Source organism: Acomys russatus, chromosome 5 (assembly GCF_903995435.1).
Source record: "Acomys russatus chromosome 5, mAcoRus1.1, whole genome shotgun sequence".
NCBI lineage: Eukaryota > Metazoa > Chordata > Mammalia > Rodentia > Muridae > Acomys > Acomys russatus.
Window position 1 is genome coordinate 59,153,646 of NC_067141.1, and position 15,017 is coordinate 59,168,662.

The following is a 15,017-nucleotide window of genomic DNA, read 5'->3' on the forward strand; positions in this document are numbered from 1 at the left end:
ACCACTACACTGGGCTACTCACAGAGACTGAATAATTACACCACTATTGGGATATTCCTGGGTTATAGGTGAGGCCTCAAAAGAATCTACACGTAACAGAGTCTAGTGAGGTATATAATGAGTTGAGGAGGCAGAGCAGCATGATTTGGGAGAGACACAGCAATGAGCCGTCGCTCGTCACCAGCCCAGGCTACATATGGTTGATATGGAACTGAGGCCACGCAGACCTTCCTTCTAAGTTGAGCTCCCACGAGGTCAAGCCTCTGTTGGGAGACAGCTTGAAATCACTTCCTCCAGAGAGGATACAATTCCAGGCTCTAGCAAGTCTCTGAATAAATACTCCGAAGTTGACCTTTGGAGACACCCTCCAGGTAAAGTGTAATGATCACGACAGACCACTGCAGCCCTACTGTCTTTGAGAAGGGCACTTAGAAATCTTTTGCGCAGGCCACACTGGTTTCAGAGAAGGGGCTAGAGAGAAAGCGAGGTCACACAGGCAGTGCAGGGATCTCCTGGCTTCTGCCTCTGTCCTGTTTAACCCATTTCACCCTCACACCACCACCTTCCATCTAGCCTTAGCAGGTGTGCTAGCTGACATAGTCACCAGTGATTACATCCCCCCAAAACCAGGAGACAGGCAGGATGCGCTCATCATACAGTTCTCTGAGAAATGCATGCTGGGAGGTGGGTAGTACATGCCTCGGTAGCATACAGCTGGTGAGAGGTGAACTGCCTGGCTGTCCTTTCAATTCTGCTGCGTCACCTGTCTTGTCCATGTCCACTGTAGATGTCCTCACCCTGCAGCACAGCCAGCAGAACAACAGCCACACCGGGCATCGTTCTCCTGTTTGTTTTGCTTTCATTTTTGCTTGTTTGGGGATTTTTAAAAAGTTTTATTTATTTAAAGATTTATTTATTTGTTATTATGTATGCAGTGCTCTGCCTGCATGTATGCCTGCATGCCAGAAGAGGGCATCAGATCACATTATAAATGATTGTGAGCCACCAGGCGGTTGCTGGGAATTGAACTCAGGACCTCTGGAGGAGCATACAGTGCTCTTAGCCTCTGAGCCATCGCTCCAGCCCAGTTTTATTTATTTTTATGTGTATGTTTGTTTACTATGTACATGTGATACCTGTGGGAGCTAGAAAAGGGCATCGGATTTCCTTAGAACTGGAGTTAGAAGCAGTTGTTAGCCATGATATGGGTGCTGTGAAGGAAGCCAAGGTCCTGTGGAAGAGCAGACAGGGTTCTTAACTGCTGAGCCATCCCTCCAGCCACCCATGCCTGTTTTTGAGTAACTCTTTTGAGTTCTCTAAAACCCTTCCCGGGCCCTATCACTAAACTCCCCGGCCCCCTGGGCTGTATGCTGCTAGTAGGAGAGAAGAGAAAACGGAAGGACCCTTTACGCTGCTTTGTTGGCGTCTTGGGACCTCCCGGCCTTGGCCAGCGGGCTTGAGTTGACTTTGTTTTTCACTCGCCGACCACCCTGCCTCTGGGCCAAGGCTTCCACTTGGAACAGGGGAGAACGTGAACATTTCCAAGCCTTTGCTACGTGGGCTTTCAGAAGAACGAAGCTAACCCTGTGTGCCTTTGTGTGGAGGATACCGATAGATTGTGACCGGACAGAAGGGACCGCTTTCTAAAGCGAGTGCCATCCACCAGCAGAGACAGCCATCTGAGAGATGATGGTGGCATCGTCTCCTTCAGCTAGTCGAGGTACTGAAGAGCAGTGTGTCACCCAGGGCCTACGGAAGCACAGACTCTGACTTCTCTTCCTGAATGTTTTACTCTAGGTCAGTGGTCCCCAACCTTCCTCATGCTGCGACCCACTACCACGGTTCCTCCTGTTGTGGTGACCTCCCAACCAGAGAAGTATTTCATTGTGCTAGTGTTATGACTCATAATGTGAATGTCTGATATGTGGTTGCTGTGGGGGTCTAGAGCCGTAGGATGGAAACCACTGGTCTAGATGCTCAAAGGTACTTCCGCTTATAGACAGTACAGTGCACCATAGACGATAGTGTCTGATATTAACTTGAGGAGCAACAGTACTAGAGGGCCGTCAATGGCTCAGTTAGTAGCTCCTCTGCTCTCTGGCCATACCCAAAGCAGAAGAAAGCCACCATCCCAGCGCTAATGTCCAGACAGACCACATTCCTGAGGTCAGAAGGACTGGGTTCCCCACTTAGTGTTGGACAAATGAAGGAAGGAACCACAGTAAATATCATCAGATTCAGTTTCTCCCTGTGTAGCTTTGGTGAAGCAGCTCACATAGCTGGAATGTAAACCCGTTGGGAGCAGGGGTGGGGGCAGGGGTGAGGGCAGGGGGGGGGGTAGGGGTGAGGGTAGGGGTGGCAGGAGGGAGGGAGCTCCCACGTAGCTAGAAGCCACCACCGACACCCATTGCCTGGATCAGCCCTTCACTTGGAAAGGCTGTTTATCCTCAGAGGATTTTCTCCCTCTAGGCACATGCTCTTGCTTTTCCTGTCCCACTTTCTAACACCTTTGCAGTTCCTCCTCTGGGTCTGTGCTGTCCGTGAGGCACCAGCAGTCACAAGCGGCTCCGTGCACATGAGATACAACAAGTACAGAGGTGAAATGTGCTACAATTGAAAAATAAACATTGGTTTTCAAAAACTTGGCTCAAAAAATGTTTAAATATGTAAAAAAACAGCCCATAACATATTGTATTAAACGGTATACGTTATTAAAAGTAACTCACTTATTCTGTTCCACTATGGCTGTTAGGACATTTTAAACTGCACGGGCACATCACATGCCCTTTCTACGGACAGTGTCCTCCCCCACTGCTTCAAGCCTGCCCTTCCTTAAGCCTAAGAGCAGATCCATGTTCTCATCAGGACCCAGCTGGTGCTAAGAATAAAGGGCCTATTAGCTCATGCTGCCTACATCCTGGATTCTGTAGTCGCATTCCAGCTTTCCGTATGCCTGGAAAAACATCAACCAGTCCAACGTGCAAGGTGTGTGCATGCACACACTCAAGCGAGCACACACTGCACTCCTTTCACCTCACACCAGTCATACGCAGGAGCTAGCTGCTGATCCAGAAATTGCCTTTTCTGGACCCAGTCACAAGACAGGGTGCTCTACCCATTGTCCCTAAGAATGCTGTACATGTCCCTTGCTCTGCTTCCCTGCTGTCTGTCTTCAGCTTGGAGTCTGTCAGAAATCTGACCTTAGCTTCCCTGGAGCTGTTAATCCCCTCTGGACCCAGAAAGCACCTGGTGCTCCTGCAGTTACTAAGCATCCTGTTTCAGCTCTGGGGGGGGTGAGCCAAAGGCTAAAGTCCAAAATAAACTGTACACAAGCCAGAGAACCCTGGGGGAGTGCGTGGGACAGACACCCAGCCCCTGTGTGGCCTGGGCCCCCACACGCACAGCAGCAGTCTGCTGTCCAGTTGATAGGCCCTGAGCCTCCGAGATGGCATTGCTCTAGTTACATCATACCCTCTGCCTCCTCAGAATCCACCCCACATCATGGCAACCTGCACTGGTCTCCTAAGGGGACAAGGAACAACCTGGTTCCCAGACGGGGTCTTTGGAGCAAAGATTTCGAATTCCAAAATAAATAGTGGGATTGTGCATGACTCGGCTCAAGGGAGGCAGCCTTCCACTTGTCAGCTCACGGCCTCTAGACACAGATGCAGAACTCACTTGTGTAAATGTTCAAGGATAGCGGTACTTGGAACGTAGGTAGCGATGGTGGTGGAGTGGGGAGGCCCGGATGACCAAAGCTCCTGGGTTTCTGTTCCAGGAAGTCTCCAGAGAACCAGCAAAGAAGTTTCTGGCTCTGCTGAGTTCTCCGACAACAGCCAACGAGAAAAAGATGGCCATGTCACTATAGAGCTAGCTGCTGACAAGTCCATGGGCTCCTCGCTGCTTAGATGTGAACTCCCTGCAGACCACCCACAGGACAATACACTGACTTCGTTGTAATGTGAATCTGTTTCTAACATTCAGCAAAACTCCGGCTGCTCGGGTCAGACCTTGTCAACCTTCCCCATGTCTGTCTTATGGGAGAGATGGCAGGCATGTGGCTCAGGAGTGAAGAAACGGAAGGCACTCCGAGGGAACCTCCCACTTTTTCTTCATAACAAAGAGAATAAAGAGAGGCATTAATGTGTCAAGTACACACCCCATGTTTTCTAATATTTTTTTAAAATTGAAGATACATTGTTGGGGGGAGCTGCATGTGCCATGGTGCACACGTAAAAGAAGCAACTGCTGGGGGCCAGCTCTCTCCTGCCACTATAGGGGTCCTGGGGATTGAACTCGGCTCATGAAGCTTGGTGGCACATACCTTTATTACATACTAAAGCATCTAGCTGGCCCCCAAATTCCTAAATTCTCAATCGACACAACCGTAGCAAAATGAGCCTCCCACCCTGAGCCGCCATGTTCTTCTCTTAGGTGGGAAGGCATCGTTTATCTCTTGTCCTTTTCCTGCTTCCTCAGCACCACACATCAGGCCCTGCCTGAGCTGGGTCCCAATCATGTGGGCTGCGGTAAGTGGTCCAGTATCCTATCTGCACTCTATCTGGCCATCTGGTTCCTGGATTCTGAGTTCTGCGCATTCACTTCCTACCCCTCGATCCTTTAGGTGCCTCAACAGAGGGAAACGTCACCACCACCCAGTCAAGGCAGGGATGCTGAGGAAAGGTCACCTCCGCAGCACTCTGCTGCCGGCATCTGTATCTCTACAGGTGCAGCCCATTTTTCTAGCACCACAGTAGGGGTGGACACTGTGCCTTCTGGTCTTGGCTTCCTGCCGTTTAGTGGTGAGCACACTCGCAGGAGATTTTGTAAAAAGTGTCCAGTGTCTCTCCCATAAACTCTTAATACTCGCTGGGTGTGCTTAGAGACTTCCCTTCTGAGTGAGTCAAAGCAAATATTTTTCATCTTTGAACATCTTAATATATCTTGTGTGTGTGTGTGCGTGCGTGCGTGCGTGTGTGCGTGTGTGTGTGTGTGTGTGTGTGTGTGTGTGTGTGTGTGTTCTAATGCTTCCAACTTCCCTTTTGTTCTTACAAGTTCCACCTCATGTTTCCCTCCCACTTCTGATTTCCATGCTCTAGCCAGGCCCCTGCCTTTGTCTGCATCTTCCTGAGAACTGACTTAGTTCCCACGTGGCTGCCAAAGCACCTCTTCTGTCTTTCCCTAAGTTGTACCTCTCCTCCCCCTGGTCCTGCTCCCTCTACATCCCAAGTTCTGGGAGCACAGGGACACCTGGTTTAATGTAGAAATCCAACAAGGCTTCTTGCAGATGTCCAGCACTCTTATACATAACTCCAGAGACCAGTCAGCAAGTTGCTCCTCCCTTGGGGAGATGCAGTAAATACTTGGCGGTGCTAATGGCAGGATTTCTCACATGATCTGCGCGTTTACCTTCTAGATCAGCTGTCCTACATGCTATTGGCCAAAATTATACCAAACAGAATCCAAGAACATGACGATGAATCCTGATCTCCTGGGTGTGTTTTTGTGTGTACCCATGTGTGTTACTGTCTAGTCAACAAAGTCATCACTCAAAGAACAAGTAAAAGCAAAGTGTTTGGGTTTCAGCGGTCTAGAATAAAGCCTGGACTTGACATTCTGTATGCTCTTTCTCCTTTCGACTGAAATTCACGTGGGATCCTCACCTCACCACAGAATACCACAGCTGAAAGGAAGTGCAGTTCCCACGTCAGCATCTTTTGTTTAGGGACAAGGAAGTTGTTGGGAAGGAGATGTGACTCATACACTCAGAGGACTGATGGCAGAGCCAGAACCAGAACCTGGAGACCTGTGCTCATCCCAGGCTCCCTAGAGACCCTGGCACTGATTTACCCCTTTTGTCATTCAGAGAAAACAAACCTGACAACATAAGTAGCTGACCCAAAGTGAAAGCATTCTGACAGGAGAAATGACTGGGACGTCAAAGCATCTTCCGCAAGAGTTCACACACCCAGAACGTTGGGATGTGGGCAGGTGACCCAGGGGAAGGAAAGCGGTGGAGGAGAGACCAAGCAGCAATGGTCAAGGAACAGTAAGGAAGATAACTTCCATGCCCTGCAGACGTATGGTGAAGGCGGAGCCAAAGACAGGCATCGGCCAAGCTGTGGTCCTTGGCCTCTTGACAGGATCCCTCTCATCTATCCATCTGTGGCCTCATCCAAAACTTGTTGAATCCAGGAACACATCCTTCCCCACACACACTTTGTGCCTCCCACCTTGGGACCTTTGAGTACCAACCACACTCCACTGTATCTATGGTAAAACTTCTTATTCTTAAAACCCACCAAAAAAAATCCTACTTTGTAATCACCTTTCTCCTCCTGTGCTTAGTCTGCCTTCCAACCTTCAGCTTCCGGGGACAGACTGTACTCGGTCTCTTTTGCATTATAACTACTGTGAACAGGGGTGACTCCGCAGTCAATATCACAAATTCTTCTGGTTGTGCTCAGCTTTTTTTTTTTTTTTTTTTAATATTTTGTTTCATTCAACAAATATTTACCGAGCACATTCCATAGATCAGATGTCACAGTCCCTGACCTAGGGCCTTACTGCTGCACAGGAGCCCAGGCCTGCAGAGGAGCTGGTGCAGGAGAGCATGCTCACTGGGGTCAGGCTCAGAGCTCTTCATCCAACTATGCAGGGGTTGGGGAAGTAGCCAGGGAAGGCCTCCTAGGAAAAGGAAAAGTAACATCTACGGGAAGTGTGAAGGACCAGCAGAAACACCAGCAGGCACAAAAGCTGGGGAGGCTTTGGAAGATGAGGCTGCCTTGTTGTCTAGGGGACCATGTCACAAGGGAGTGTCTTCCAAGCCCAGGGAGGGAGAAGAAATTTGCTGTGACGGCCAAGACTTTCGGCTCCCTGGGGCACTTACCGCACTGCTAGACACTGGACTTTTAAAAGAAGGAAGGAATAACCACAACATCTCGGACTGCCTTTTCACTTAATGTACTGTTTACCGGTCAGACGCTCAACCCAGCCCCTCAGCCCAACAAGAGGACAAGAGGACCTTGTAGTTCATCAAAGACAAGAGCGGCTGGCAAGTTTCTCAATACTGGAATGCATTGGCCCAGACAAGTGACACAGCCTGAGGTCACGTCCTGACAGGGCCACTAGAGAACAGGTGATGAAGTAAGTCCTTTCCATCTTTAGCTTGCCTGTCAGCCAAACAGGTGTCAAGAAGACAGAGTCCTTTGTGAAGGACCCATGGCAGAGCCACCTTGGGTGAAGTAAGAGGCTGAGAGGAATGTGTATAGAGTTGCTCTCCCGGACACCCTTAATTCTCAAAAGCAACCAAGCAGACCATGGCTTCCCCATATCCATGGGGAAATGGCTTGTGCTGGGAAAGCAGGAGGAAGGGAGGGGACAGGAAATGATGCACCTGGTGTCCCGAGACTCACCAAGAAAGGCGAGCCAATCCTCAACAAGCCTGGCCTTCCAGTCAACACAATCTCTGGTGTTGCCAGCTACTCCATTCCTGTCCTTGGTAGGAAGCAGGAAGCGTGCACCCTGAACTTCACTGGTGCTTCTGTACTGTGCGCACTTCCTGCACACACTGGGTCCTGGGCCGGGGTTTGCTGTGATGACTCACTCCTGGCCATCAGGAGGGCTCCAGGAACCTTAGCTTGATCTGTGAACTGCTCCTTGTCAGACATCTCATGCTTTTCAACCGGCAACTTCACTACCTCTTCAAGCAATGAACTAGTTTCTTCCTCTTAATCAGACAGACACTTTTCTTTAGAGTACACAGCTCAGGGGCACCTGTCCCACAGCCCCCACACTAAGAGACTGGTCAACCATGTACAGAAGCCATAGCAGGAAGCTTGTGTAGCGGAGACGGACCATATGCCAAGTACTCTTCTGATACTTACTATTTTATTAATCATCACAATAGCCCTTCCAGGGAGGGGTGGGCTGTTTGCTTAGACCCCTACTTTACATGAGTAACTATGGTGCGCACGTTTTGTGTGTGTGTCTGTGTGTGTGTGTGTGTGTGTGTGTGTGTGTGTGTGTGTGTGTGTGAGAGAGAGAGAGAGAGAGAGAGAGAGAGAGAGAGAAGTGCTTACTAACTTTCTGTAGTCTAAGACCAATTCCATGTGAACTATTGCAAACTGATCGCCCTCAGTGATCTCCACACCAGACACACCAGCCTGTGGAGGTCCAGCCTGCTATGTCTCATGCCTCTGTGCTCCTGTGACTGGCCAGATGGCCCAACTGTGTCCGCCACTGTCACTGGATATGGACTCAACAATCTGGACCCTGTCCATAGACCAGTACCAGGAGCATCTTGAATACTCAAAAACCAAACAGAGCTATATGGGGGAACAGGACGTCTGGAGGTCTGAGGGAGGAGCATAGACCACTGTGGCTACTATACACAACAGATGATAAACAGCTTAGTGGTGGCTTTGGAAAAGCACTTGGTTCTCTTGAGGTTCTATAATGTCCCTGGTCCTACAAGTAATTTATCTTCAAAAGTCAAACTGAGTCTCTGAAAGGGTGAACAATTCCCATCACAGTAGGTAGATGGAGGTGGTACTCAAATCTGGTTACTATGACAAAGGTGCCCAAAGTCTCTGACTTTCTGGGTACTAAATAACACAAGCAAAACTTAACAATGCCCTGTCTAGTTATCAAATTAATGTCCCTTTAAAACAGCCTAAGGCGCCCCCCCCCCCATGGTTTATACGCGGAAATCTGTGTAGTTCACTTAGAGGAAGAACCATCACTCAAAACCTAGGACACCAAGCAGTAACTCACAAGGACATCAGAAGCCCCCGTATCCTACCACCTCCTAAGAACCTAAATGTCTCTGCTCACTGTGAACATGGCCCTCTGGTCCCACACAAACACGAGACAAGACAAAGACCTGACAAAACTGAGTGCCATGGGCTATGGAAACAGTGCATCTCACAAGAAAGCCACACCACGTCACACCAAAGCCTGGTGTTCTCAGCTGTGTTAGTCAAAGCAAGCCAAGGACAATCGCTAGGGACATGATTGGGATGCGAGGAAGTCCCTCCTGCTCCTGGGCTTTTGTGCCAGGGTAGCAGCTGTCAATGGAAGAATACTTTCAAATCATCTCAAGAGGTCAGACTGCGTTTTCCTGAACTATCCTATCCCCAGTAGACACTCTAATCCACATCCCCTCCCTTCCCTCTAAGTCATCCCTTTGTTTCCAAGGCAAGCAAACAGACCTCACAGGCACTCACTTGGCCTCGGTTAATGGACCAGGGGTCGAGACACCTGGTCTGGCTAACCAAGCCAAGCAAGAGGCCAAGGCACCACCAGTCATGCTTTAGGCCTACCTGGCTCACACCACTCTGAGCAGCCTTCCTGTCAGCCTCGACACCTCTGTACAGCTCTGATGGCCCAGCCTCCCACGCTGGAGAAGGGCTACCCAGAGGCCTGCAGGACTGGCTGTCCTCAGGAGTGTGGAGCTCTGGGAGTCTCTGCTCAGAACTCAGGCACCTGACCACGTCTGAAGGTTTCAAGCAGCTCTTCTTAGAGATCTTGGGTCCACCAGGGCATCTCTCACCTGCCTCACTCTCTGCTTTTCTCTCATATGGCCCATCTTCTCGCCAGGGCTGTTTCTTGCTCTGGCTGCTAAAGGCATCACTAAGCTCGGAGATGACCCTATCAGAGTTCCCAAGTGGTGGCTGGGAGAAGCCATCTTGGTGACTGTGAATACCACCATCTCCATTGACGTGAAGAGGAGCCTGGGCACTGGGTGCCAGTGAGTAGGCTTTGTGGGGTGGAGGCAGGGCCAGAGGGGAAACCACTGAGCGCAGGGTGGAGTGATCTGACCGACTTGAATAGGGGAGGCTGAGTGGCAAAGAGGGACGGGCCCTCGCTGACAATGCCAAGTGGTCCATGTCATAGACAGAAGCCTCAGGCAGAGGAGGCAGGGGCGGTGTCATGGCCAGAGAACGCCTGCCCGGGACCCCAACAGTCAGCGAGATCCACTCGGAGGTGATGGCGTGCATCTCAGGGGACAGGGCTCGGCGGGGGTGGGGTAGAGATGAAGGGGCTGGCATGATGAGCTTGCTGTGACTAGTATACTTAAAAAGAAAAGGAGAGAGAAGAAAACAAAAGAAAGAAGCAAAGAATAAGAGTGTCAGCATAAAGGAGAATGGAGGAAAACAATCACAAGGGGCATAAAGAAGAATGCAATAGAGACGGTGAACAGGACACCCTGGTGTCCAGAACAGAAATCATCTGGTGAGGCTGGGAGAGGAACTGCCAGGTGGCTGAGTGTGTACATAAGTGTGTGGAGGTTGGGTGGAGGGAGGAGAGGTAAGTGGCATGAAGATGGAAGAGGCTCCCATCCCATCGGATAGCTGTGGGTGGGTGGGGCTGGCCTGCTTTGCAGAGTCACATTCCAAAAGAAAACACTGGAAGTGCCCCACCCTGGCCAGCTAACCCATTTCTGCAACCACAGCCCTGACCCAGAACTGCAGGGTTAGGTGGACAGCCTCCACCCAGGCCCTGGCTTCAGCTCAGCAGAGGCTCCAGAGAGAAGCATGAAACTGCGTGGTCATTTCATGTTTACAGTCCCTCTTGGCCATAGTCAAGTGAAAATTCCCTGTCCAGTCTCACACTCTCTCGTGTGAGATGGTAGGACGTGGTTCCCACTCTTCAGGAAAGCCCGTCTAATGCTTTGTGCCAAGTACTCTCTGCTGTGTCACTGACCAGCATGGGGAGGGAAGGAAATGACAGTGGGCGGGAGAAAAGAGGCACATGCTAGCGCCACGTCCTACAGTCTTCCAGCCATCCTCCTCCGATTTCATTCCACAGGATTCCACCCCGCTATATTTCTCTTGTTGGATTTGAGAAGGTGGGAGAATATATCAAATGAAATAACATTTTAAACAATTATGCCCATAGTTAATTATCAGAAAAGCAAAACTGTTACTATGCCTATAAACTATGTCCTTTGACCTGATACACTCTGTTTCTCTTCCAACTTGGGGTGCAGTAACTGCTTGCAGAAGCTCTTTGAATCTGGCCTACATGTCTAAGGATGAGAGCCCAAAATTATCTTCCAACCGCTGTCACTTGTAAGCCATTCTTGATGGACAACACTGCAAAGAGCAGCATGCTGGGCCATACAGGGGTGGTCTCTGTACCGCCAGCTTCACAGGGACGCACAACTGCTTACGTCACTCGCTTTCTTTTCCTCTCACAGCCATTACCTTAGCCTCTTCCTTTTCCTTCAGATACTTTAGTGTGCTAGCAAAGTACCAGGACCACGTATGAGAACAATCCCCCAGCCTGCCCTGCTGTAGGCAAGTCTTAATCAGAGCCTCAGAAAGCCATTCCAGAAGGGGCTGTGTGCCATCGGCACAGCCGGGGAGGGAAACTCCGAGCTGAGCGGGGAAAGCTTAGATACCTGTGGGCTTGCAGTGGCACTGCGACTTGGGGAAGAAGAATAAGGCAGGTCGATGTAATCCACAGGGTTTTTCACCAGCGGCCTCTTAAGTACGTCTACATAAGTGATAGGGAAGATGCCTTGGCGGGATGTCCCGGGAATCCTGCCTTCGTACCAGTTTTCATCCACCCGTCGGAGCAGCGTGATCCTCTCCCCCTGTAAGACACCCAAACAAGAGCCTTTGAAGACGCTGCAGCCCATCTGAGGTTCCCGCCTGCATCCTGCACTGTCCTGTATCCTTCCCCACACCATATGCTCAGGGGAGCCGTCTCTATTCGCCTTGGATAGAGCAGAGGGGTTGGGGATGCTAACACAGTAGAGCTTCCTTAACCAAGGAGTTAAGCTTTTCCGTAAAGAGCTCAGATTCGCACACTGTGGTGTCTTAGATTCCTTTAGAACAGAGCAGTCACACACTCAGCCTTCATCTGCAAGGCAAAGGCTGTGAGGGTTGTGTTTTGGGTTGTTCTTTTAGCTATTATGTTATTCTAACCTAAGTGTATTTGTGTGAACATTTTGTCCACGTGTAAGTAAGCACATCATGAACGTGACTGGTACCTGTGAAAGTCAGAGAGAGCACGCAGAGCTGGAAGTACAGATGGTAGGGAGCCACCATGTGGGGGCTGAAAATAGAACGTGTATCCTCTGCAAGAACAGTAAGTGCTCTCAGGCCTGCAGCCAACTCTATAGCCTTTGCTTTTTTTTGAGACAGGGCCCATACTTACCTATGTAGCCCAGGCTGGCCTTCAGCTCCTAACAGGTCTTCTTAATGCAAATGCAATCTTCTGAGTGCTAGGACTACAGGTGTGAGCAACCACACCCAACTCAGAAGGTTATTTCTCTCATATACATGTATGTATATGCATATATATACATATAAAATTAATATAAAATTATATATGGCATATATGTGTATGTATGTATGTCTATGTGGTTGGAGATTGCTAGTGGCACAACAAGCTGGAGTCGGATCCCCAGTCTTGGCAGCTAGTGCCTTTGCCCATCTCAGCCGACCCTCAGAAGGCTCTCTAGATGTTTTATATACTTCATTTTTATGTTACAGAAAAGCTAAAATAAAAATAAATGGAGTGGAAAACAATCAGCCCCCTATTATGCTATCCCTGGGGGATTACCACTGTAAATATTTTTGACAGAGGTGCTTTCTAGATTTACCTCTATGAGTGTGATTCAGATTCGCCCTCTATGGAAGTTGAATATGTACCATATTTTGATTCTCATGCATGCTTTTCTTTCAAATTTCATTTTTTATTATTATTATTAATTATTATTATTGCTGTGTTCATGGCTGGTGTGAGGGGACACCTTTGCGACAGTGCCTGTGTGGAGGTCGGAGGACAACTGTGCACTTACATGAATTCTGAAGACTGAGCTCAAGTCTTAAGAGTTTGTATGGTGAGTACAAGTGAGCCATGCACCCCACCCTATATACTTTTCAGTAATGGTATAGAGTGAACCATCTTTACCATACCAAGGCGCATGCACGTGCATGTGCTTGTGCGAACGCGTGTGCGTGCACGCGCACACACACACGCACACACACCTTGCTACGCAGCCAAGAAGCCCTTGAACTCATCACTATCCTCCTCCTTGCCTCTGCCTCCCAACGCGGGGAAAACAGGTATATGGAACAAAGCCTCACATAATTCCCCATTTGTGCAGATGTTATAAAACCTTAATTGACTACTCTTGGTAGTCTCTTTCCACATATATAATGACTTAATCATGGATCCCCTGCCAATGGGCAGTTAGAGAACTTCCAGATTCTTCTTTGTATGTGGTTGCTTATCTTTTTCCAAGGCAAGGGAGCTAAATTCTCTTGATCCTCAATAAAATCAGTACTTCAATGCTGGAGAATCATGGCATGGAAAAAAAGTCTGCATCCATGGGAAGGAAAAGTTCTCCCCACATCCCAATACCCACAGGGTTACTGTGGTCGCACTAAGCAGGCTGAGCTCCTCTGTAGCGACAACAGTGGTGGCAGCCTTGCCCCTGCCTGTGGACCAAGCACTGGCCGGGCCCAACTCTGCTTCTTTCAGATCTCTTACAACACCCAGAGAGGCCTCTTTCTCTTTTTGATGAGGTAGTGAAGGCTTAGATCAAGTATTTAGCTCCTCATAACTGATAACCTGACTTCTGGCTTCAAAGTCTTAAAATTCCTCCTGGTACCAAGGGCCTGTTTTCCCACTTGGTTTATGGATACATTATAAACCTAAAGCAAGTCACCAGCCTAAATGTCGGTTGAACACAGTTAATACGTGATGTCTAAGATGCCATAAACACTGGCCTTAATTGGTGAACTCAGGTTAAATTCTGAGTCGTGTGGTTAATTTTAAAAAATACTGGCGGATGGAGAGACAGCTCAGCAGTTAGGAGTAGTGGCTGTTCCTCTAGACGACCTGGGTTTGGTTTTTCAGAACCCGTTTGGTGGCTCTCAACCCTGTGTAGCTCCAATTCTAGAGAATCCAACAGCTTCTTCTAGCCTTCACAGGCACTGCGTGTATGTGGTACCTATGCAGGCAAGGCAGCCATACACATAAAATAAATAAAATCTCATCTCAGAAAAGCTTCTGATCCCCTTACTGCAATTCTTGACCAATTCCCCTCCTTGCTCCCCCCGCCCCCCCCCCCCCCCCCCCCCCTTTTTTTTTTTTTTTTTGGTTTTTCGAGACAAGGTTTCTCTGTATAGCCTTGGCTGTCCTGGACTCACATTGTAGACCAGGCTGACCTAGAACTTACAGTGATCCGCCTGCCTCTGCCTCCCGAGTACTGGGATTAAAGGGGTGAGCTACCATGCCTGGCTCTCCACTCTGTTCTTAAGGCTAGAGACTGAGAGCTATGGCCACATCATACCCCTCAGGTAACGCCACCATTCACAGACCCCAAAGCCAGGAAGAAATGCATGGCTTACCTTTCGGAAGGACATTTCTACTTGTGTGTCACCATTAAAGTTAAACTTTGCAATGGCTTCTCCATAGTCCAAAACCTGCACAGGAGCCAACTTTCTGGGCTGAGCCTTCTCAGCTGGAGGGAGAAGCTGAGAAAGGAAAGACAGCCAAGGAGAAGGCAAGGAGAGGACCAGAAGGGGAGAAAACACAAGGGCATGGTAAGAAAAGGGTGTTTGGGGCATGCTGGGCTTTTGCAGAGAAGGGTGGGGCCGCAGGTTGTGGTACCTCAATGTAGGTGCGTGGGAAGATTCCCACCCGGCCATGGTGTTCACCTTCGTACCAGTTCTGATCAATCTGTCGGTAGATGTAAACAATGTCTCCTTTCTGCAGAGGCAGTTCCCTGTTGACAGAAGGTCACTGTCTTTTAGCTGATGTGTCAATATGGGTGTGGGGAAGACACTTTCAGGGTTTTAGTACAAGAATCAAAAGGGCCTGAGTTCAAAGGGGACAAAGTTCCAGAAGACGGGAGGCTCCATACTTGGAAGTGCGAACCCCAACTGTCAGGAAATTGGGCATTTTTCTAGCCTTTTAATGGGTGGCTGTCAACAAACAAACTTACTAGTGCTAGAAAGGCTCAGAGGCCTTAATAGTTTGTTATGATTTTCTTA

General features: G+C 49.2%; 1 protein-coding gene across 49 annotated transcripts in view; it reads right to left on the reverse strand.

Moving 5' to 3' along the window:
* The window catches only part of Sorbs1 (sorbin and SH3 domain containing 1), a 229,085-nt gene that overhangs the window by 7,667 nt on the left and 206,401 nt on the right, over positions 1-15,017 (reverse strand). For 29 of the 49 annotated variants that reach the window (XM_051146524.1, XM_051146492.1, XM_051146493.1 and 26 more), the window contains 4 exons: positions 14,635-14,749; positions 14,373-14,498; positions 11,408-11,602; positions 9,324-10,076 (listed from right to left, as the gene is read on the reverse strand). In XM_051146524.1, coding sequence (XP_051002481.1) covers positions 9,324-10,076; positions 11,408-11,602; positions 14,373-14,498; positions 14,635-14,749 — 1,189 coding nt within the window. The remainder of the gene's footprint in view (positions 1-9,323; positions 10,077-11,407; positions 11,603-14,372; positions 14,499-14,634; positions 14,750-15,017) is intronic. The other 20 variants (XM_051146506.1, XM_051146516.1, XM_051146517.1 and 17 more) reach the window with 1 other exon arrangement.